Here is a 25,716-nt window from a genome sequence, read left to right as displayed (position 1 = left end):
GGACAACCTTGTCCGGATGAACAGATAGAAAAGGAGGCTGTGAAGATAAAGCCTGGAGCTCACTCACCCGTCTAGTCGAGGTGATGGCTACCAGAAAAGCAGTCTTAAGAGTCAGAAGACGAAGAGGACAATTGTGAAGAGGCTCGAAGGGAGCGCACATCAGGAAGGTCAAGACCAGATTCAAGTCCCACTGAGGCATTACAAAAGGGACAGGAGGGAACGTGTGAGTAATGCCTTTCAGAAAGCGTGTAACCACAGGGGACTTGAAAAGAGAAGGCTGATCAGGAAGCCGCAAGAAGGCGGAGATGGCAGCAAGATAACCTTTCAGGGTGCCCAGGGCAGAGCCCTGCCGGGCCAGAGAAAGAAGAAAAAGAAGAACCTCAGAAAGAGGGGCGGAAAGGGGATCCACAGCCTTTGCTGTGCACCATGCCACAAATTTGTTCCACCGGCAGGCGTATACCGTCTTTGTGGAGGGACGCCTGGCTGCCAGAAAGATATCACAGACTTCAGGAGGCAAGTCGAATGGCATCAACTGCCGCCGCTCAATCTCCACGCATGGAGGTGGAGGCTGGACAGGTTTGGGTGGAGGACCGACCCCTGCTGCTGCGACAGAAGATCCTCCCGAAGGGGCAGACGTATCGGGGGATCGGTCAACATACTGAGTAGCTCGGGATACCAGTACCTTCGTGCCCAATCCGGAGCCACCAAGATGACTTGGGCCCGGTCGTGCCTGATCTTCTTCAGCACTCTGGGCAGAAGTGGTATAGGCGGAAAGGCGTACAACAGACCGCAACTCCACTCGTGACGAAAAGCGTCGCCGAGCGAGTGCCGCCTTGGAAATTCCAACGCGCAGAACTGCTGACATTGCGCGTTCTCTTCGGTGGCGAATAGATCTAACCAAGGCTCTCTCCACTGCTGAAAGAGACCTTGCGCCACTTCGGAGTTCAGACGCCATTCGTGATCCATCATGCACCGGCGGCTGAGTTCGTCCGCTCTGGCGTTCAGAGAGCCCGCCAGATGTTGAACCACTAGGGTCACGCCCTGGTGTTCCAGCCACGTCCAGAGGCGCAGAGCCTCCTGACAAAGGGTCCACGACCCCACCCCGCCCTGTTTGTTGCAATACCACATGGCGGTGGTGTTGTCCGTGAACACCTGCACGACACTGCCCCTGACAGAGGGACGGAAGGCTTTCAGTGCAAGTCGGATCGCTCTCAACTCCAACAGGTTGATGTGGAGACGAGACTCCGCCGGAGACCAGAGGCCTCTGATCTCCGCCTCTCCCATATGGCCACCCCAGCCCAGGAGGGACGCATCCGTCACTACGACATGCTCCGGTTGGGGAAGGGAGAGGCTCCTGCCCATGACCCAATCGCGGTCCGTGAGCCACCACTGCAACTGTTGTGCAGTGCCCTCCGAGATCAAGACATGGTCGGACAGGTTGCCGTGATGCTGGGCCCACTGAAACTTCAGGTCCCACTGCAGAGCCCGCATGCGCCGCCTGGCGTGATGCACTAGTAGGATGCAGGAGGCCATCAGCCCCAGAAGCCGCAACACTAGCCTGACCGAAACCCAGGATAGAGGCCGAAAGATGGGAATCAGGGCCTGTATATCCCGGACCCGCTGTTCCGGTGGATAGACCCGGAACTGCGCCGAATCGAGAACTGCTCCGATGAAGAGGAGCTGTTGAGAGGGACTCAGGTGTGACTTCGGCACGTTGATGGAAAATCCCAGCAAATGCAGGAGATCTGCCGTAGTCTGGAGGTGGGAGACGACTGCCTGGGGCGAGCCCGCCTTCAACAACCAGTCATCGAGATAGGGGAAGACTGGAACCCCTGATCTGCGCAGATGAGCTGCGACCACCGCCATCACTTTCGTGAACACCCGAGGGGCACTGGTGAGGCCGAAGGGGAGCACGGTAAACTGAAAATGCTCGTGGCCCACCGTGAACCGCAGGTAACGCCGGTGGGCCGGCAGGACGGGGATATGGAAATATGCGTCCTGCAAGTCCAACGCTACCATCCAGTCTCCGGGGTCTAGGGCAGCTAGAACCTGAGCCAAGGTTAACATCTTGAACCTTTCCTTTCGGAGGAAGGCATTGACGTTCCGGAGGTCCAAGATGGGGCGTAGGCCCCCTTTGCCCTTCTTGGGAACCAGAAAGTAGTGGGAATAGCAACCACGACCTACTTCTGGACTCGGAACGCGCTCGACGGCCCCCTTGGCCAAGAGGGCCGAAACTTCCTCGCGGAGAAGATTCAAATGATCCCCCGAGATACGGTGGAGCTGCGGTGGCATGGCTGGAGGGGTCGTCTCGAAGGGGAGGGAATAGCCCCTTCGGATGATTTGCAGCACCCACCTGTCCGATGTAATGGACCGCCAGTGGAGCAGGTGATGGCGAACTCTGCCGCCCACTGGCGTGGAATGGGCCTGAAAGCTTGGACTAGGAAGGCTTTGAGGCGGATGCTGCCGGGGTGGATGTGGGCTGACCACGTCGTCCTCCAGATCCGCCACGGCGGAAACCACGTCCGCGACCGCGCGCAGGTTGGTTCTGCGGCTGGTGGCTGGGCGGACGTGAGGAGGCGCCCCTTCCTTGGCCACGAAAGGGGCGAAAAGCGGAGGTGTGCGCCCGCGGAGCCGAGAGGCCCAAGGACTTGGCCGTAGCCCGGGAGTCCTTAAAGCGGTTCAGCGCACTGTCCGCCTTCTCACCAAACAGGCGAGTGCCATCAAAGGGCATGTCCATGAGGGTGTTCTGGACATCCCCGGAAAATGACGTGGACCGCATCCAGGCGTGGCGACGGAGTGCCACCGTGGTGGAAATCGCCCGACCCAGCGAGTCCGTGGTGTCAAGCCCACATCGTATGGCGTGCCGCGCTGCATCCCTCCCATCGGCCAAAGCCTGGGTAAGACGTGTCCGGACCTCCTCCGGACACAGGGGCAGCACGTCCTCCACCGTATCCCACAGAGAATGGGAATAACGGTCCAAGAGACAGGCGGTGTTTAAAGACCGCAGGCCCAAACTAAGGGACGAGAACAGTTTCTTGCCAAACTGCTCGAGTCTCTTGGAATCCCGGTCCGGCGGAGCGGTCGGGAAGGAGGATTGGGAGGTAGAGGCCTGGATAACCAGACTCTCGGGGGTGGGGTGTTGGGACAGGAAACTGGGGTCGCCCGCAGCAGGGCGGTGGCGCCTGGCAACGTTCCTATCCACAGGAGGAACTGTGGAGGGCTTGGACCAGGTGCCCTGCAGAACGTCAGTGAGGGCCTCATTGAACGGCAGCAGAGGCTCAGTGGAGCTTGCTGCGGTTTGAAGCACCTCAGTGAGGATGTTAGTCCTCACAGCCACGGCAGGCAGCTCGAGCCCAAGGGCTGCGGCCGCCTTGCGCAGCACCACAGAAAATGCTGCACCCTCCTCCGAAGCCACAGTCGGAGGAGAAGTGAATCCAGTGTCTGGCGATGTATCAAGACCACTGGCCTCCCCCAGTTCATCTGCCCAGTCCTGTGAAAGCTGCGACTGAACAGCCAGAGGGTCCTCAAACCCCTCCCAGTCGCCCCCGTCGTCCGATTCCTGATAAACAGGAGGAATGATCGGAGCCGGACTGTAGAGATGAAGGGTCTCAAGCGGCGCCGGACGCGGCGTCGGTCGACGCCGTTGCGGCGCCGGGTCCGGAATAGGGCTAAACTGGGGTTGGACGCCGTCCGGAGTCGGCACCAACGCCGGCGGCGGCACCGGAGGTGTAGGCGTCTGCGCCAGCGTCGGTGGTTCATGCGCCGGTGGAGGAGTGGTTAGGTCAACCGGCGTCGACGGGGGCCCAGGCATGGGCCCCGCGGGGACCTGCGGCGTCGAGACCGGAGTCGTCGACGGCGCCGGGGCCGAAGCCGCCGGCAGGCAAGGTCGCCCAGTCGAGCCCGCGGGGCCCGAAGGCGCGCCAGCGGGCGTCGACGGCGGGGCCAGGCTCCTCATGGCCGAGAGGAAGGCACTGACCTCCGCCGGCGTCGCGTTAGTCCCAGGGACCGGAGGGTATGGGGACGGGCGCGGCGCCTGCGGCTCCGCCGGAGCCGCGGGGGTGGAACCACTTGGACCCTCGGCCGAGTCGCGCGACCGGCGAGGGGAGTCCGAAGAGCGATGTCGCCGCTTGGACTTCTTAGAGCGTTTGGACTTACCCGCCGACTTGGAGCCCGACGATCGATGGTGGCGTCGGCTAGGGCTCCGCGAGCGATCCTTGGACCTCCTCCTGGACCGGGATCGCGCACGACGCGGAGCCGAGTGGCGAAGCTCGAGAAGCTTGCGGGACCGCTCCCGCCGAGCCTTCGAAGTCAGGGCCTGGCAATCGGAACACGACTCCGCGTCGTGGTCGGGGCCTAAACAGTAGAGGCACCGGCGGTGGTGGTCGGTCACCGACATCAGTCGATGGCAATCCTCGCAAGCCTTGAACCCAGGCATCCTACCGGCACCAGATGTCGACAGACAAGGATCAAAAGTGATCAAAAAAGATTTAGTCAAAAAAGACTAAAAGGGGTAGCTCTCCCGGATCTGCGCTTACTGGCGCGGAAAAAAGAAGAACTGACGTCAGCGCGCGAGGGCGGCGTCTAAGTACTCCGACGACGTCATACCGGCGCACAACGCCGACGACGGACGCGGAGCCGCAGACGACGCCTAGCGACGCGCAAGGGGTATTGCTGACGAAAAATCTTCCGGATCCAGTCTGACGCCTGGGGATATTCTAAGGTGAGGAATCTAACTAACGTGTTTCTTTCAGATATTTATGGCAAAAGGCACTGCAACGTGAAACCTAAACCAGACCGGAACCTTGCATAACTTTATTAGTTTAAAGATACCTGCCATACTGGAATATCTATGAAACTCATACACTTCCAGGATTTAAGACTGGGCCCCTTTGTTCGGAACAGGTATTTCCATCTGCTTAGTGAATCTGTCCCATAAATGTACTTTTTTGACAACGTGCTACTTTGAGCACATCTTTATTTGTACTGGCATAAACAATTTTCACTCTACAATAACCATTGAGAAAAGTTTGCAACTCCACCATGAGATGAACGTAAAAAATGATCAGGTTACCTACTTATTAACACCACCAGGAGGCAGCTGGATCGGGCACAGTAGCCAGGCACACACATGTAACCAGGACAGAATGAGGCAATGTGATGAACTTACTATCAATAACTGTGTCTAGCAGTTCAGTTACTTGTGACTCATTCAATAGATTTCCGTATCAAATTATCCAAACAGTATGTAGACAAACTACCCTGAAAAGAACCCGGAAAGGGCATGTGTCCCAAGTCATGCTTCACGTGTATTCCCAGAGCACTGTGAATACAGCATGTACACTTATGTGATGTTAAGCAATCACCACTTGCAGCTTCCACCAAATGAACGTTTCTTACCAGCTTGGGAAGGCTTCTGCGAGAGAAGACCCTCCTGGGGCAGGAGATATGGAGATGGCCAGAGCACCAGCCCCTCATGTTGAGCCATTCGACTGTGCGGGAGGGCGGGGGTGCGTCCTCCTTGTGGAGTAAAATCAGCTGCTTCTGGGCTCTCACCGCTGTGTTCTCCAGCATTCTTTCCAGCTACACAAACAAACACACCAATATTAGTTATGTGATGGCTTTAGTACCCATCATATAAAATATTACATTAAGGAGCAAGCAAATACACTGGAATGGCACAGCAGATAATAAACTACGATTGTTCCCTTGACAGCCAAAACTTGGTCTAATAGGTTTAGCATCTGGTTGTAGGCATGGTGAGACATTAGTTCAACAGTCAACCATTGTCAAGGTACCAGAGGAGTACCGGGATGGCTGCGAGAGGTGGAAGGGATAAAGAATTTTTTCTGAGAAGGAAGAGGAAGTTGCATACCTCTAAACTTACTTCAGATAGATGCTGGGTACTTGTAACAAACTCATCTCCTAACTATCCCAACAACAGACCCTGAATCTTTTTTCAACAGGCTGTGACAGAACTAGAGCACCACCCACATACCAGGGAGTCACGCTGTCATTGCACAAAAACATAGGACATAAGTTGTGTGGGCAATGCCCTACGTCTTGAGTTAATAGGCTCTTCAAGCCATGTGCCAATTAACAGATCCATGAACTCTGTGAGGAGATGATAAAGAACCTGCCAAGTGAGCATCATATCCAAATGGCAGGAAACAGCAGTTAGCTGCCATTCGCATAGTATTACATTTTCAGCATTTGTCAAGTCCAGGGTTGTCCAACAGGTTCGTATTCCCAGGAACCAACGCATAAGTAATTGGTTATGTAAATTGATGTCCTGAAAATCTGACATGGGGCAAGCCATCCTTGACCTACTTATGCACACCTGGTGTATGGTACCCACAACTGCTCAATATCCCTCTATTTTTGCCAAATTAGGAAGCAAGTTGTACTGACTGCTCCCCGGTCCTATGGAATGCGTTCATTTTAAAATACTTACTTTGCATAATTTTATATAGGCATATCTTGGATTATAAAAGGCAAGATATTTCAGAGTTATCCAAATTGACAATCTACACTTTGCACTACAGCCCTCGACTAACTATAAATGGTCTAGCACTCCACCTGGCCAATGGAATGTTGTAAAGCGTACAAAGCACTATGTATTTACAGATGCTATTACCCATTCTTTTCAAAGCATCATTGACAGTACTTTGCAGGCCTGTCTGTACTATAATAGGGACCTGTGGCTTATATTTTTTCCACGTGGGCCCAACTCACCTCTCCAACAGTGGGCTCTTGGTCTCCGACTCCCACTATCAGGATGCAGTCCGCTTGTCTTATGCAGCGCTGGGTCCAGGGAGTCAGCGAGCTGTCGGACTGGTACAGGACAATGCGATGGATATCCTCCTGCTGCCCAAGCCAGCTGGACAACCTGTACTCATGGACACTGTAATGCAATGTGTTGGGAGGCAACATTAGAAAAAACATTAATCATTTATTGCCAATGTATTACTGTTGCAAGCGCATAAAATGTAATTAGATAAATTGTAAATGTATACCCACTGAAGATGCTATGTTACTTAGGTTATGGTTCCAATCTCTGCATTCTTCGCCTCTCTCATTTTTGCCAAATTAATAAGCGAGCTGTGTGGACTGTGTAAGATGTGCAACCTTGAGTGCAAAACCCTACCCTACTGCGACAGGAGGTTCGCCTGAAAGGGCAGCCAGATTGGACGACAAACGCTCATGGCCAGAAGTTCCAGGTACCCCACTCTCTTCACTGTCTCTTCATAGACTTGGGCAGGGTCTCCTGATCCTTCTCAGTACTCTGGGCAGGAGAGGGAGGGGCAGAAAAGCGTACAAGAGTCTCAAGACCTAGTGTAGGCAAAATTAGTCTCCTATAGAGGATGGCCTTGGGAATTTCAACATGCAAAAGCTTTGACATTCCACGCTCTCTCCAGTAGTGAACATATCAAGCCAAGGTATTCCCCATTGTTGGAAAAAGCCATGTGCCACCTCAGAGTGTAACTGCCTTTCGTGATACGCTACGCAATGGCAGAAAAGTTAGTCTGCCCTCGCGTTCAAAGACCCTGCCAGGTATTGGGCGAACAGGGATATGCCCTGAGCATTCAGCCCCTTCCAGAGATGTAGATCCTTCTGGCACAGGACCCACGACCTGACATTGCTCTGTTTGTACAGTAGCACATGTCGGTCATCATGTCTCTGAGCACATGTACCTGTTCCTCCTGATGAACAGGATGAACGCCTTCAGCGCCAAGCGAATTGTTCGCTACTCCAGTAAGTTGATGTAGATGCAAGCTTCCACCCGAGACCAGAGTCCTCTGATATCACCTCTCCATGATAGATGTTACTTGCCTTTGGTAACGCTTTTTCTGGTAGAAATGTTATCTAACCGCAGATTCTTCACCTTTGAATATTCCCCAGTAGGTGGTGTTGATAGGCTCTACGTCTGAAGTAATGTCGTAGTGCCCATATAAGTGCCATATAAAGCAAATTTTTTGACCAGTGGGCAGATTCTAATGGGATGTTAGGGAGAAGAGCCCAGATTGCAGAGTGGGGAGGATGGGAAGGTCTGTGAGGAATCTGCGGTTATATAGAGTCTCTACCAGAAAAAACTTTACTGATGGTAAAGAACATGTTATTCAGTTAGAGACTCAAGCCCTGGAGAACCGAACAGGCAAAATTCCTGTTTCGACAGACCTTACTGTCCAAGCAATAGTACTTTGTGACCATGTAGAGTGACACCCACGTAGCAGTTTGGCAGAGGTTCAGGACAGGCACCTAGTGAGCAAATGCAGTAGTAGCGGCCTTGACCCTGGTGGAGTAGGCCCAAAAGCACTCTGTGGTAAATATTTCATTACCGGTACTATTTTTTATGCGGTAAAGTCTAGTAAGAATAACTCAGTAAATAGAAGAGGCAGAATCCGTGGTATTAGAGGTTCTAAAAGGCTTTATTCCTCTACAAAGGAATTACAGTTCGAACTGCAGGCTTCAAATTCCATCACCATGAAGGTTCAGGAAGGAAGGCAATACATTATTGACAAGTAATGGTATTTATATGGAAAGCATTACATTAAGACAGATGCAAGAGGCGTAACAGCTGATAATACAGATATAATACACATACGTAATGAAAAAAGGCGAAAACATAGGCGTAACTAAATACGTCATTAAACATGATGTCACAAGTGGGTGGATCCATGAGAGAATCCTGCAATGTCAGCAGAAATACTTGGCAGAGATGCGCGCGCAGCCGCATGACGTGTGATTGACGTGCAACTAGAGGGTGAAGGGGACTTGACATTTAGCTCTACATGTGGAGACAGAAGTCTGGGGGGTCATGTCAACCTAATCCCAAATCATATCTGATATCTTATGTTTAAAGAACTGTATTATCCAAAAGGAAAAGTCTCTCGGACGGAATCTATTCTATACTGACTGTTAGTGCGTGTACAAGCGTCTAAGTGTCTACATGAGATGCGAGGGGGCAGGAATCTTCCATGGTAACAGGGGCTATGAATTACTTGCATGAGGACAGTGAGGCCTGGCCCTTTGCACGGTAGCTGGAAGAATGTTTACCTAAACTACTAGACAGGAATGCATCGGATGAGGAGCGGAGCAGATAATCTTGAAGGTGAAATACAGTTTTTGGCAGGCAACAGGCTGGATCAGGCACCGTTAGCCGCGCAGGGAGTAGGACAAAGTTCATGGATACAGATGCAGGCTCGGACTGGAGCTTTCAGAGGCAGAAGGCAGGAAAAGGCTTGATGGCAGAATTCAGGGCCTACTCGCCTGAGTCTGTAAAATGTGGAAAGCGAACCACATAAAGTTGGTGGCCTTTCATACTTAGGAATGGAATATCTGACCCATTCATAGCGGATCCAAAAGAGGACATGTTGACGGTGGACGCACATGTATTTGCGTCTTCATAACTGAAACTGGAGGGAACATACATGTACTTATAGTATGCACATGGAGCCGTTGGGGTCTACGATAGGGGACATAACTGATCACAAAATTCATATTTCCTCATTCCCTCCTTGTCCCCTACGGACCCTCAGGAGATATCGATCTTCATCAATCCATCGATCTGTTCATATAGCATCATTTGTTCTTCTTTCTTCTTCCGGGATCTTGAACGAAAACTTGGATGCGGGATACACGATGTGGCACACAGACCACAAATCGCTGGCCCACATTGTAGACATAAGCAGCAACTGAATAGTATGAAAAAGCCAATACCTAGGAAGGATAGGATCCTCCATCCCCAGGCTGACAACACGCTCCAGAACCAACCGGACCAAGTCCAGGTGCCTGGACTCTGGTGTATCTGGCTTATAATCTTATGAAGGCGAGTTATGGCTTTATATACTGACGGCGAATTTTCTGGTATGAAAACACAGCAACTTGATCCGATGACCCTACAAGCTCCGCCCCTATCGGCCAGGATGACGTCAAGGACAAGACGATTTTGAAGCACAACAATCCGCATAGCAGACTGCTCTTCTGTTAAATTGCCTAAGGCGGAAGTAGTCTCGTTCACTACTGCTTCAAGGGTTCTAGTTAATCTACGTATCAGCTTACTATTAGTGACTGTACCTATATAGGGAAAGAAACCTTTATTGAAATCTGTATATTGCTCCCATGCCGTTTCAGTGTAATCGACAATCGGGAGATCTCTCTGCTGTCTATTGTGTACTAAATGGGTATTTCTGTGATAATCAGGAGGAGCTAGGAAAACAGGTGGCAGAAGGAATGCTATGTAACAGGTACCATCCCAGTCTAGAGGTAGACGTATATATGCGGTCTGGCCACATATGAAGTAAGAATGACGGGAAGCTCTAAATGTAGATTTGCCTTGATCACTGAATTTTATTACAGTGGTGCATTTACTATGGCCCATGTGTATGGAACCATTCTTTCTTACACATAATTCCCCTTTAACTGGGAATACTGACATAGCGGGCAAGATTGGTGTAGCTTCGGATTCGACATTCAGAATCAGGAGGTTAAGTGTAAAATTACCTAATCCATATACTTCAATTTCTAGATCAGTTCCTGTTCTTTTGGGAAGTCCCTCCTTGTTAGGGTAGCAGACTTTAAGCAAAACTAGGTTCAGGTTTCCCCATACCCAGTTGTCTTGATAAACTACTGAATTTGAATCTAGGGAATTAAACTAAACCATGCTCCACAGGAGCCATTGTGTGTGAACGGATATGGAAAGAGGGGCAAAACTCCCTTATAGTTCTGATAGGGAGGGAGTCGGCCACATATCCAACAATTTGTAGCATTGCTGGTCTGATGGGAATGATGTAACATACTAATGAATGTGTTGTTGTGCAGCGCAAATCTATAAGACAACTCATGCGGAGGTAATTCGCTAAAAGAATGTTCAGCAGTAACATTGTAAGCACGTTTAGAAATAGGGTAATACATATGCAGCAATATACTAGAAATGATGATCAGAAGACTTAGAAAAAACAAAATTAATAATGTTACTGTGCAGGGACTACGAAGTGATTTACAATACGCATGCTTTTTAAGCTGCATCTGTCGATTTCTCTCTCTATTTCGGTCTAGAGGATACATGTCAGAGACAAATTCAACCGATTCACCTTGGAGAGGACTTAAACAATCAAATTGTCTGACTTGCTAGACCTTAATTTCAGTTTATAAAGTTCCGTTTTCATTTGTTCAACCAAGGGAAGCTTTGAGTCTGTCTGTGAGGGAATGCAGGGTTGAGTGTTCACATCGGACGGTAGTCCATAAAATTTTTTGATATGACTCGAATGCAACCACCCTTAACGTCCCTCGATCTTCACGGCTGTCCTTGTTGTTAGTAGAACGAGTTTAGGCGATTTCCACCTAGGCTCCAGTTGGGTCTTCCGGTCGAAATTCCGCACCAGAACCAGGTCACCTGGAACCACATCATGGGGCTTCACCTCAGTGTTATCGGGAAAAGCTGCAGCTACCTGTGAACGACAAGATTGTAGTGCAGACATCAAGGAAGCCAGGTAATCTGTCAGCATATTACAGTCAACATCAGTGATTTTGCGAGGTATAGGCGTCCCCCACATATTTGGTGGTCTACCGAAGATCACCTCGTACGGGGATAGCCCTGTTCGAGAATGTGCTACCATTCTCATGTAAAAGAGCGCAACTGGTAAGGCTACTATCCAATCGACACCTTTTTCTCTACATATTTTGGACAATCTGATTTTCAGGGTTTGATTATGACGTTCCACGAGACCTGCTGCCTCGGGATGTCGGACACAGTGGAATTTCCATTGGTAACCTAACAAAAGTGAAACGTGTTTCATTAGTTCGGATGAGAATGGCTGGCCGTTATCTGAGTATACAACACGTGGCAAACCATATCGTGGGAAGAATTCTCGAACTAGCTGTTTGGCAGTAGTCGGGGCAGTGTAATCTGAAACCGGGTAGGCTTCTGTCCAACGGGAAAGAGCACAAACAACTACGAGAACATATTTGAATCCTCGACATCGTTCCATCTGGATATAATCCATCTGGAGGACTTCAAAAGCATGATCGGGAGGTTGAAATCCACCCTGCTCTACGGGGATGCTTTTACCTGGATTAAACTGACAACATATCATACAGGTACGTACTTTCTGTTTGGCTGCTGCTCGCAAGTGTTTGTTGAACCAAATGTGTTGAATGCTGTCTAGCATAGCTTTTTCTCCTAGGTGCGCTGGACTATGTATTGTGTTAATGATGACTTGAACCATGGAGTCGGGAAGAAACCATATAGATTTTTCCTTCGTCATCCATCCTTGATCCGTTTGGATCCCTCCTAATTCAGTCCATTTCTTTATTTCTTCTGGTGTAGCATGTGTCTGTATGTCAATTATATCAAGGGCGGGATCCTTAACTGTCATGCAATGTGTTGGTGTCAGAACTATTGTCTTTGTCGTGTCAGTTGTGTGAGTCTGATTCTGAGCAGTCTGTTTAGCTGTTCTGTCAGCTAAGTCGTTACCCTGAGAAATGATATCGGTAACTTTTGTATGGGCTTTGCATTTCATAATCGATATTGCAGTAGGTAAATGAATCGCATCTAATAGGGCTTGAATGAGGGGTCCGTGTTGGATGTGGGCACCATGAGAAGTTAAATAACCTCTCTCTCGCCACAGCACGCCGAAGTCATGGACGACTCCGAATGCATAACGTGAATCTGTGTATATGTTGACTTTCTTATTTTTGGCTTGTATACAGGCTTGTGTCAGAGCGATGAGCTCTGCTGCTTGAGCTGACAAAGTGTTAATACAATTTGTTTCAATGACTTCAGTGTCTGTTGTGACTGCGTAAGCGGCCACTAACTCTCCTGTACTTGTTCTCATACATGAACCATCTACATACAATGTCAAGTCTGGATCTGATAAAGGGATATCTGTCAAGTCTTGTCTGGGTTTCGTCGTGATAGTAATGACTTCAATACAATCATGTGCTAATGGATCTGTTCCATTTACTGGCAAAAGTGTGGCAGGATTTAACGTATTACAACGTCTGATTTCTATGTGGCTGAAACAATGTTAATTCATAACCGGTGAGTCTCGCTATAGTCAAGTGTTGTGTTTGTGTGCGGTTCAAGAGAACCTCTACTGCGTGTGGTACTTGTACTGTCAATTGATGTCCTAACACTATGGCATCGCTTTGTCGGATTGCTAAAGCTGTTGCTGCCACCGATTTCAGGCACGCAGGAAGAGCCTGAGCTACTGGATCTAATGTACTAGAGAAATAAGCACATGGTTTGTGTGATCCTGCTTGTTCCTGAGTGAGTACTGACAAGGCAGTACCTTCGCGTTCTGTAACAAAGAGTGTAAACTGTTTACTGTAACATGGTGTTGCTAAAACAGGTGCTTGGCATAAAGCTTTCTTTAAGCTTTCAAAGGCATGTGTATGTTCTTGAGTCCAAGGGAGAACAGTCGATGTGGCTGCCTCCTGTGTTGTCAACTGGATGAGTGGTTTTGCTAGAAATGCATATTGAGGGATCCACTGCCTACAGTATGAAGTGAGACCTATAAAAGCCCGCACCTCCTTTTGTGTCTTGGGTGGTGGCATGTTAGCGATTAACTGGATGCGATCAGGTGTAAGCTGTCTTCCCTCCTTGGACAGCGAGTGCCCAAGGTAAACAACTTGCTGGACACAGAATTGCAGCTTAGAAGGGGACACTTTGTCCCCCTTGTCTGCCAGAAATTTCAAAACCGTCAGTGACGCTGTTTCACATTCAGGTTCGCTTCGGGCGGTGATCAGCAGATCATCGACATATTGAAGCAAGGCAGTGTTAATTGGCATGTGGATACTGTCAAGTTCTCGTTTCAGTGCTTGGCTATAGATGCTGGGGCTTTCTGTAAATCCTTGAGGTGCGCGTGTGAATTTAAAACTTCGTCCATTCAAACTGAATCCGAACAAATATTGACTTTCCGGATCTATTGGGACGCTAAAGAAAGCATTCTTGAGATCAATTACAGTGAAGAACGTTGCTTCTGAGTCAATAGCTGTTAGTAATGAAGAGATATCTGGGACCGCAGGATATTGTGGTACAATGCATTTATTTAATTCGCGCAGATCAATAACTAATCGATATACTGGTGGTGCTTTTGGATCCGTTCTTTTAAGAATCGGAATTATGGGGGAATTACATACATTGGAGTCGGTTTCTACAACCACTCCTTGTGCAATGAGCTCGTCAATGATTTGCAGCAAAGCCACAACAGCATCTGGTGGTAACTTGTATTGTCGCATTCGTGGTAGTACTACTCCTGTTTTTAGTGTGACTCGATATGGTGTAATGTTCATGCAACCAACATCAGTTGGGCCTTGTGCCCATAGATGTGTAGGTAAATTCTGCAGCCGGTGATCCATGTCTCTAGACACGTAGTGACCTTTGAAGTCACGTAAAAATAATCGTACTCCTTCCGGAGAACAACATATTATAGCTCCTAGAGCTTTCAATGTTTTTATACCTAACAAGTTTTCTGGACATGATTTAGTAAGCAATAAATCTGTAGTTCGTGTCAATGGACCAACCGTAAGTGGAAGGGGTTGCGTTACTTCATTAATGATAGGCTTTCCTGAGAATCCAAGGGAAATATTCTGTGAGCCTGAGAGGGGTGCCCCTGGAACTTCACTGCGTCGTATAGTTGTTCTGCTTGCCCCTGTATCAAGTAAAAACTTTCTGTCTTCCCCTAATAGTTCACTATGTACATAAGGTCCCTCTTGATCTACAGGAACCTCGATAAGGGGTAAGCCAACTTCCCTCTCTAGGCTATTTCATGTGTAACGCTGATAATCGGGATAGTCATTTTGTGCATACTGGTACATCTGTTGCGTTGTTGCTTGTGTGGCAGCAATAGGCTGCACTTGTGGTGGTGCTACGGTCTGTTGTGGAGCTGGCTGTTGCGGAGCCGGCCTAGATTGTGCATGCTGAGGGATTTGATGTTGATTCTGATCCTGTCTAGGTGGACGTGGTCTTTCCTGGTATCGTCATTAAATACAATGTAGCTCGTCGTATACGTAGTGATGATAGTAGCAATCTGTCCTGTTTACCTGGCACTGGATCGTATCTACAATCCACAAGATGTTTCTTTAAACATGTCGGATGTCGCTAGTTGGGGTGTACGTTGGAGTGCTAAATCTCTAAGGGTCTGTTTATTTCGCGGCGGTGTGGCAAACATGTCTGTCGTACCTCCTGTAGCACCATCTGAGGTGCTGGGCAAGAAAGGATTCGTTGGACGTAAGATAGAAATTGTAGATGCGGGAAAAACAGTAGAAACGGATGGACCTGTGGGAATGGGCGTAGGAGTTTGTTGTTGCGGGGATACAGACGGATGATCTTGACGTTGAACACCATCAGCAAGCGGTGTGTGTGGTATGGTATTAGCATACTCGGGAGCTACGTCATCTAAATAGGAGGAAAGGAAAACGTCTTTTGCTGTTTTAGGATGTGCTTTTATCGGGAGTAATGGGGGTGTCAAGTTTTTCGGTATTTCCGGGGTGGCCTGAGGTAACCCTTCGGCCAAAAGAGGATACATACCATTCATAAGGGTATTTCTTTGTCTATCTACTTGTTCTGATTTTACTCGGGTACCTTCCTCAATTAATAGATTTTCTCGGGCTTTATTTGAATTCTCCTTACTTTTCTCTTCCTGTCTGAGTGCTTTTTCTGTACGTCTATATGATTCTTTACGCCATAATTCAATGGCATCTTTCTGTGACTGTCTGGCTTTCTTTTTCCATAATTCTTCTTCTACTCTCATGATGCAATCTGCATCCCAGGTCCCCGCTGCGGGCCACCTCTGACTTTCTGGCAACTCTTTGGTGTAGTCCACCCATAAATCAAGAAATAACACGGCATCTAGGCCATGCTTATGATACATAAAGTACCCTGGAGTGTCCCTAGGTGGGATGGGAACAGCTTCTTCGAGTACACCTTTTCTGGTTTTGATCTGTCTTAATTTCGAAAAGAGAGGCATTTTTAGACCTTATTACTTGAACACACTTAATACAATAAACACAATAATGAACAATCATTCACACCACAATATGTAGAACGTATTAAAACATTTAATATTTAATAGTTTAACGAACGATGATAACTAATAGAAAACTAGTTACTGACATAATACTAACACTAAATAATACTTAATTATATGCAAGACATACTAGATATACTGCTAAACAGTACAGATACACTGCTGAAACAGTGCAGACCGGATTTGTGTACCCAAACCCGTCTTGACCGGCACAGACTATGTGCACGTTTAAATGCCTCCCCGACAATGGTACTCACCGGGTAGCGCGGAACGGAAGGCCTCGGAACTGAACTGAAACTGGACCGGACTGGACTGGACTCGACTCGACTCGGAACTTCGGAACCTGGTGGGCCTCTGTATACCTCGGATCTTGCTCTCTCAGCTAGGCTCTGGTCGGGATACTTCGCACTTCTCACCGCCTCGTCTGGGTGTTGATCGCAGCCTCAGTCACCCCCGCTTGGCCGGAGGGAGATACAGGAAATCCTGCAGGTACGCGTTTTTGTCCGTTCAGCTGTGGCAGGAGACCGGGCCTGCAACGCACCTCCGGCGCGTGAGATGAGAAAGTGTCCCTATTCGGGCGCCAATTTATGTGGTAAATATTTCATTACCGGTACTATTTTTTATGCGGTAAAGTCTAGTAAGAATAACTCAGTAAATAGAAGAGGCAGAATCCGTGGTATTAGAGGTTCTAAAAGGCTTTATTCCTCTACAAAGGAATTACAGTTCGAACTGCAGGCTTCAAATTCCATCACCATGAAGGTTCAGGAAGGAAGGCAATACATTATTGACAAGTAATGGTATTTATATGGAAAGCATTACATTAAGACAGATGCAAGAGGCGTAACAGCTGATAATACAGATATAATACACATACGTAATGAAAAAAGGCGAAAACATAGGCGTAACTAAATACGTCATTAAACATGATGTCACAAGTGGGTGGATCCATGAGAGAATCCTGCAATGTCAGCAGAAATACTTGGCAGAGATGCGCGCGCAGCCGCATGACGTGTGATTGACGTGCAACTAGAGGGTGAAGGGGACTTGACATTTAGCTCTACATGTGGAGACAGAAGTCTGGGGGGTCATGTCAACCTAATCCCAAATCATATCTGATATCTTATGTTTAAAGAACTGTATTATCCAAAAGGAAAAGTCTCTCGGACGGAATCTATTCTATACTGACTGTTAGTGCGTGTACAAGCGTCTAAGTGTCTACATGAGATGCGAGGGGGCAGGAATCTTCCATGGTAACAGGGGCTATGAATTACTTGCATGAGGACAGTGAGGCCTGGCCCTTTGCACGGTAGCTGGAAGAATGTTTACCTAAACTACTAGACAGGAATGCATCGGATGAGGAGCGGAGCAGATAATCTTGAAGGTGAAATACAGTTTTTGGCAGGCAACAGGCTGGATCAGGCACCGTTAGCCGCGCAGGGAGTAGGACAAAGTTCATGGATACAGATGCAGGCTCGGACTGGAGCTTTCAGAGGCAGAAGGCAGGAAAAGGCTTGATGGCAGAATTCAGGGCCTACTCGCCTGAGTCTGTAAAATGTGGAAAGCGAACCACATAAAGTCGGTGGCCTTTCATACTTAGGAATGGAATATCTGACCCATTCATAGCGGATCCAAAAGAGGACATGTTGACGGTGGACGCACATGTATTTGCGTCTTCATAACTGAAACTGGAGGGAACATACATGTACTTATAGTATGCACATGGAGCCGTTGGGGTCTACGATAGGGGACATAACTGATCACAAAATTCATATTTCCTCAAGGAGGCTGCTTTTTTGCTAGGTCATAGCAGATCATAATGCAGAGCGCAACCCATCGAGAGATGGGCTGCTTCCACACAGCCTTTTCTTTTTTGCTCCCGTGAGCCCAATCAAGAGTTGATCGGCCATTCGATGGTCTTTGGTGTGATCAATGTAGAAGGAAAGAACTCCCTTTGGTTCAGTCGATTTAGTCTCTCCTCCTCCTTGGAAGGGTGAGGCAGAGCGAAAAAGGTAGGTAGAATTAGAGGTGGGCGGAATTTGCGTAGTCACGCTAGGCAAAGCTCTGCGAAATGGTAAAAAATCTCCGCGAGCACGCAGAAATTCCACGAACACTCGGAATTGCTTGTTCGCGATGCTTTTTTCCGGTTCGCGAACGCTGTTTGTGTGCTCGGGGGCAAATATCTCCGCGAACATGCATTTTGAGAACACGAACAAGCAAAAAATTCCACAAAGCCGCGGAACGCAGAATTTTGGGCAATTCCGCGTTCTCCACGGAACGCGAAATTACCCAAATTACGCGAGCGGAACGGAATTTACCGTCCAGGCCTAGGTAGAATGATACTTTGGGCAACATGGAAAGAAGTGACAACTTTTGGCATGAAAGATGCATGCATAATAAGAACCAGTTTTCTAGAGAAAAAGCTGATGTAAGGAGGATGGTCCGATAGATGTTGCACCTCACTGACCCTCCTGGTTGATGTAGTGGCCACCAAGAAGAGCCGCAGAGGATAGCTGTGTAGCAGCTCGAAGGGAGAACACATCAGAAATGTGAGGGCCGGATTCAGGTTCTATTGAGGCATCACAAAGGGTAGTAGGAATTTCGCAGTCTTCTTCGACCCCTTCTTCGACCAAGATATCGTGTGCCATAGAGCGCAAATTAAAATGGTTTTGCGGCAACTGCAGGAGGGCAGGCGGGGGTATGGGTTGAGTAGTGCTCTTTGGGGCCTGTACGTTGGCAGGCTGGTTCTCTGTCTCTAACTTGAAAGGATCGGTAGGCTTGCTTTTACTGCTGCGGAGCCCATATTGGTGCCTCTGATAGTAACGTAGTCTGAATCCTCGGAAGGGGTGAGTGGCTGGGGAAACTGGTATCACAGTGAACTGAAAGTGCTCCTGGAACACCGTGAATTGGAGGTAACGTCATTCTGCAGGCAGGATGGGGATGTGGAAATACGAGTCCTGCAAATCCAACACTAAGTTCCATTCTCCACAATACAGGGCAGACAGGAACTGAGCAAAGGTGTTCATCTTTAACCTCTTTTTCTTCAGGAAGAACTTGAAAAGGCACATCTTTAGAACAAGGAGGCCGCCTCCGCCTTTTTTTGGCACCAAGAGGTAGCAGAAATAGCAACAATGGCCTACTTCTTATGCCGACAACCACCAAATAGCCCCTTTGGATAAAAGGGGCAACACTTCCTGATGGAGCAAGGCAAGATGATCGTAAGTGGGTGGCATGGGTGTGGTGGTTTCCAGAAAGAGGATGGATTAGCCCCTTCGGACAATCTGTAAAACCCCCTTGTCTAATGTTATGGACTCACAGTGGGGCAAGTGAAGGCTTACCATGCCCCCCACTGGGTGCCTGTGCTGGCATAAGGGCAAACTAATGGAGTTTTGAGGCTGCAGCTACCAAGGGAATAGTGGACAGGCCCGACTTCTGGCTGTTGTTCCCACGTGGTTTGTGGGAACCGCAGCCACAAAAAGACTGGGAAGTCTACTGGTGTTGGTAGGGGACAGGAAAGGGTGCAGTTGGTATGCCACGAAAGGCAGACTGGGATTGGCTGAAGGCCATGGACAGCCCCAAAGACTGGGCCATAGCTCTACAGTCTTTAAAATACTCAAGCGCCGAGTCTGCCTTTTCGCTAAACAGGCAAGAGTCATCAAAGGGCATATCCATTATGGATGTTTGGTCATCCTCTGAAAAGCCTGTGGTTCTCAACCAGGCATGGCATGTAAGTACCATGGGCAGCAGTTCCTCAACTGACTCCCACACAGTGTGGGTGCATCAGCCCAAAATACAGACAGTGTTCATTAACCGCTGTGCTAGGCTGGTAGAAGAGAACATCCTCTTGCCAAAGGTATCCAGCCTTTTGGAGTCCTATCTGTGGAGTGGTAGGGCACATGCTGGAGTTGATCCTTGAGGTGGAGGTTTGGAACACCAAGCTCTCCGGGGTGGGATGCTGGGTGATGAAACTGGAGTCCCCAGGAGTGGAGCTATGGCAGTGGGCAATTGCCCTTTGCACAGGAGCCAATTAGGACATCAGTGAGGGCATTGTTGAATGGGAAGAGAGGTTCTGAAGAGGTAACTCCCAGCTTAAGCACCTCCATCAAGACATTCGCCCTGACTGCCACTGAGGGCCAATGAAAGTCCAGGACCTCAGCTGCTCTCCACACCAACCATTCTAAAGGAGGCTCCCTCCTCCGTAGCCAGGGTAGGAGGAGAGACCAAGCCGAAGTCCAGATGTTTAACCCACTGGTCTCCCCACTAATTCTTTATGCCAGTTGTTACTGGTTCATCTAGGGGGTGATGGAATGAATAAGGGTCTTCTAACTCCTCCCAAGCATTCACTTCTCCAGGCCAACCAATTAAAAAGGCACTGCATGGACTCGCTCGCCGGTGCCAGAGTCAACATCAGGCAACGCCGATCCGGCCAGGTATCCAAATCAGGGATGGCGATGGGGTCGGCGCCGCAGTGGGGCTTTGGCAGCGCTGGGAACGACAGCATTGGAGCAGGCTCCATGGACAGTCATGGTCTCATGGGTGGGCTTACTCCAGACCCAACACCATACCCGTGGGACATGACAGGTGCCAAGGGCGAACCTGCTGGCAGAAATACAGCAGGAGCCCCTCCCAAGCCTATGGGGCCCAAAAGCATCCCAGAGGGGTCGGGCAGTGCAAATATGAGTTGCATGGCCTCGTTTAACTCTTTGAGTATGGGAGGGGTCTCTCTGGGAACTCTGGGAGGTGACCCAGACACAGGCTCCTTGGAGGAGTGAGGCCTTGAGCGGTGTTGTCATTCCCACGCCTCATCCTGCGATTTGGATCTGTACGGAGAAGTCGAAGAATGATTTGACTTTAACGATCATCGGAAGTGGCACCGCGCGCAATCCCAAGACCTTCTGTGCAACTGGTATCAAGAATGTCTCAGTGCCGTCTGACGTTGGGCAGCGAGGAGCTTCAGGGAACGTTCCCTCAGTGCCTTCGGAATCATGCACCACAAAAAAAACAAGTGTGGGTCTGTCTCAGACATCAAACTGTGGCATGCACCACAGGGTTTAAAACCCGTTGGTTTGTTGAGTTGATGCACTAACACACCAGGAGAAAGGACTCTCAGAAAAGTATCAAGACATAACATCATAAAAAGCTTAGTTAAAAAATGACTGGGGGCAGCTCTTTCAGATCTACGCTGACTAGCATGGAATGAAAAGAATTGATGTCAGCATGCTGGGGTGGCGCCTTTTTAGGGACCGTCCACATCACATCTTGAGTGAATGCAGCCGAGCTGAATGACTCCACCTACCGGCATGCAAGGTTACTGCTCAAGAATTGTCTGTGGCATGCCTAAGAGCCGCACTGATGCCAGAAATGCGAGCGTCAGGATGATAAAAGTTGTGTGTAGAGGGAAGTGGAGCAAATGCTAGGTGTAGACAACAAACTAATCCTTCACATGACTTCGGTCTGTCACCAATGCTCTATTCTCATGCACCAAGAATTAAAGTCAAAGCATTAACTTTTGATGTAAAACCTGAGAGGCAAAGAGATACTCAACTGGTGGCTGAATTCCAAACCAGTAAAACCAGAAAACCTGGTAACAGTCCTGGCTTCCCCACTTGAAAAAAATGTTTGATCCTAAGTGCTGGTTAATTTCACTTTGCCTCCCATTTCTTCATTACCACATATGAAAGCCCCTTAAAGATATACGGTCAGGTTGTGTGCTGAACAAAACCTTTTCTTGTGCTTTATTTAATAAACTAAAATTAGGGCTCCTGGTTTTTTTATGGTATTTCATTTAGGAACATTTCCATCTGTATTTATCCATATTTATTTTTGGGCCATCTTCTTAGTATTTATCCATATTTATTTTGTGGTATGTAAACAGATGAGGGTATAACTCGTATATTTCTGTATTTATTTAACGGCTAAACATGGGCTCATACTTTGATGCTTGTCAGGTTTCAGGACCTTACACAGCCAAAAGTAAAAAAATGAATTAACCCACATTAACAAATTAGTATAATACATATACATGTTGAGATATGCAGTCATTTAAGTACATTTCATTGAGCTTTGTATCTTCCCATGCTGTCAATATGTACAGTAACTGGCCTGACAGTCATTAATTTCAGCATGGTGAATCACTCGAAAAGAGCTAAATTATCTGTATTTTTCCGCTTTTAAAAATAATTACAAACAGGACAGACAGTGTTTTGAGTCTGTATTTTTCTGTAAAAATCTGTAAAAATGGAAAACGGGGAGACCGAACTATAATGTGGCTCCAAGGCTACACACAAGGTGAATCTGATAAATGACTCGCCTCTTGGTTCACTAATGGCATTGTTTTCAGAATGGGGGTGGCTATTAATGTTTCAAAGATCATGGTTGAAAACTACCACTGCTAATAAATGCCGCTCAATGCAGTGATATAATCTGATCTACTAAGGTAAAACGCTCATGCATGTTAATAAAATACACATTTTTGAAGTGTGGAGAGATTATCATGTTTTTACATGTTTAGAGCAAGAGGTCTTTAAAGCTAAAGGAGTTCCTAAAGATAAGTTGTCTAGGACACTTTTTCTTCTTTACGGTTACTTTAGTTATCATGTAAATAAAGTATGCCCGTTTGTTTCACAGCTTTCTGTATGTTTCTGCTCGGTCAAGTGAACAGCAGTCCAGTTTGGATGTTCACCAGGAGGCCGCAATTAAAGGTCAGGTGGTCTGCATGCGGCCCCTGGGTTGCACTTTGAGTATCCCTGTTCTAAGATAAGGAATCTGTGCCTAGACATCTCTATCAGATATTCCCAGTACTTGAGGGGCCTTGAATGTGAGCAGAGAGGATGTGAAAGATCAGAGTTTCTTCTATTCTAGGAAGCCTACATTAACCTGTAAAAAGATTGCCAAGAACAAGTCAGTATTATATCTGAAACCCCAAGGAAAGTTTGCATGCTTCAGTGCCACACTTAGCAACTTCTGCTCATATCTGTAATGTGATGCATCGTTTCGGGTCTTTTGGGAAAGGACACCATCATGTGACACCATAATGAGAAAAGAAAGACTGAGTGTTTGAGAGGAGGGCATTAGGATCACAGAGAAGAGAAGGTCTGAGAGATCCACAAGGTGGCCAAGAGGAAGGATGTTACTGAGCAGTGACCCCCATGTCGAATATAGGCAAGCCTTCCTGAGGTATCGCAGTAGGATGCCGGTGAGGTTCAATGTGATACCACAATGCTAAAGTTGAGGTGATGTATAGAGATGTTAGATCCAGAGGGCATATTCTCACTACATGGCTGCGCACCAGAGAAGAGGATTCCACACTGCTCGTGGGGTCCATGAAACACTAAGCAAGTGACTAAGTGCGCAACAGAAGTTGCATCTCTGAAGAATACTCCACTGCCAAAGAGTGAGGCAATGGAATAAAGAGGAGTGAACTGGTGCCACAAAAAAAGGGAAAGGCAGGGAGATATGCTATATCCCAGAGTTTAGGTGCAAAACTACTACTACGGTGACAGATAAAACTTCCAAGAATAATGAAGTCAGCAAAAAGTAGAAATTACCTATTGCAGCCGGGAAGGAAACTATCCTCAACTATAGGAAAACAAGAGCTCTTTGATGGGAGAGACAGTAACCGTAAGATGGCCCACATGGCTTGGCAGTTCGGGCTGGACTGTTCCCATGAGGCACAGGGTCAAGACTGATTTGCATATGGCCATGTCTAAACTGGGGAGGCGTAGTGGGCAAAAGAACGATGGATTTAACCCAGATCTCTTGACTGGGGGAGAATGTCTGCATTGTCAGCATTCCGTCCATCATTTGTTTATTGTAACGCTTTTCGCCCTAAGTGGGCTGGGTATTCTCAGACGTGGGACCCGTGCTCACTACGCCACTGGAGTAAAGCTATCCTGGCTGATGACGGCTGATAGCCAGAAACCGGTCCTAGGAGGCTTGATTCCGGTCCAGGGAAGACATGGCTTGGCAGTTCGGGCTGGACTGTTCCCATGAGGCACAGGGTCAAGACTGATTTGCATATGGCCATGTCTAAACTGGGGAGGCGTAGTGGGCAAAAGAACGATGGATTTAACCCAGATCTCTTGACTGGGGGAGAATGTCTGCATTGTCAGCATTCCGTCCATCATTTGTTTATTGTAACGCTTTTCGCCCTAAGTGGGATGGGTATTCCCAGACGTGGGACCCGTGCTCACTACGCCACTGGAGTAAAGCTATCCTGGCTGATGACGGCTGATAGCCAGAAACCGGTCCTAGGATGCTTGATTCCGGTCCAGGGAAGACATGGCTTGGCAGTTCGGGCTGGACTGTTCCCATGAGGCACAGGGTCAAGACTGATTTGCATATGGCCATGTCTAAACTGGGGAGGCGTAGTGGGCGAAAGAACGATGGATTTAACCCAGATCTCTTGACTGGGGAAGAATGTCTGCATTGTCAGCATTCCGTCCATCATTTGTTTATTGTACCACATATGACATCATGAAGGCTATGCAAAATAACCGGGTCTCCCTGGAATCCAAATGAAAAAAAGTGACCATAGTTATTAATGTGATCAGGGATGATTCCAGCTAAGTGTCAAAATGTGAAGAGAAGTAAAAGCAAACAACCTTGGAAGCCTGAAATCTCAATAAATGCAGGTTGTGGACACAGTAATTAGCTTTAATCCAGACAATGGATGCACAAAAGCTATTGGAACTGCCGGAAAATGTTATGGTTGTAAAGTGCAACTTTGGTGGTAGGGGGGATGGGTGCAAATGAAAGTGGCATTGAAGGGTTTTCAGAATTTGACTCAATTGAGGGGGAAATAAAGAGCTGTGGTCCACCTCGATGAGGCACAGTCGCAAGAATACTACCCAAGTGACCTTGATGTGCTACTGCAAATCACAGAGTATGGGAAGCTCAAAAGAGTGTTACTTCTGGATTATACTCAATGATGCCAAAATATTGAGACATTTCTTTGAAGAGGTCAAAAGAAAGATATATAATCTATCCCCAGCAAAATTGAAGGAAAGACTAGGTTTTTCATAAATCAATACAAGGCTTGGAATAAGGTGGATAGATGGAGAGTTGGGAATCGCACCCCGACTCATACAGACAAGAAACACAATGCTGAATATTCCTTAGGTAAACAATAGTGACACTGATAAAAGTGAGGGACTAGTCCCTTTGTGCAAATAGTAAGAGTACAGGACAGTCAATGAGTGGGTGTATGGAAATGATAAAAGTACATTTGTGCACTGTACTGAACTGTACTGTATTTCATGAGGGTCTTGAGGATTTAGAGTAGTCATTTTGATTTATACCAGTATACCACAGTGGAAAAACCTTGGTCGACCCATACAACAATTAACCAGGAATATCCCGTATTGCAAAACCTCCCTTAGAGGTGGGACTGAATAGTGCTGGCTATGCAAGAAAATCATACAACACAGCTTGGACAGGGTACCATCACTCCCTGAAAAAGAAGTGAGGCAATTCCACTTGGCAAAAATATGCATATTGCCAACCTAAACACCTAGGCAACCAGGAAGCCTATGGAGAGCCCCTTGGAGTTAGCCATGGCTCTAGTGGTATAGACACAAATGCCCACCAGGCTATCTTTCTTGGCTACAGCAGAGCAGATTTAGAACAGAACATGACCCAGTGTTAAATAGTGTATTTGGCCACCACTTTGTGTTTTTTAGAGCTAAAATTA

The 25,716-nt window shown here is 47.9% G+C and overlaps 1 protein-coding gene across 2 annotated transcripts in view; it reads right to left on the bottom strand.

Moving 5' to 3' along the window:
* Window positions 1-25,716, bottom strand: part of PNPLA7 (patatin like domain 7, lysophospholipase) — a 1,876,659-nt gene that overhangs the window by 798,431 nt on the left and 1,052,512 nt on the right. For both annotated transcript variants that reach the window (XM_085610534.1, XM_085610541.1), the window contains exons 24-25: window positions 6,733-6,901; window positions 5,398-5,580 (exon numbers count right to left, since the gene is read on the bottom strand). In XM_085610534.1, the coding sequence (XP_085466660.1) occupies window positions 5,398-5,580; window positions 6,733-6,901 (352 nt within the window). The remainder of the gene's footprint in view (window positions 1-5,397; window positions 5,581-6,732; window positions 6,902-25,716) is intronic.

This window comes from Triturus cristatus, chromosome 1_2 (genome assembly GCF_964204655.1).
Source record: "Triturus cristatus chromosome 1_2, aTriCri1.1, whole genome shotgun sequence".
Taxonomy (NCBI): Eukaryota; Metazoa; Chordata; class Amphibia; order Caudata; family Salamandridae; genus Triturus; species Triturus cristatus.
Note: the sequence above shows the minus strand (reverse complement) of the source record. Positions and strands in the feature narration are given on the sequence as shown.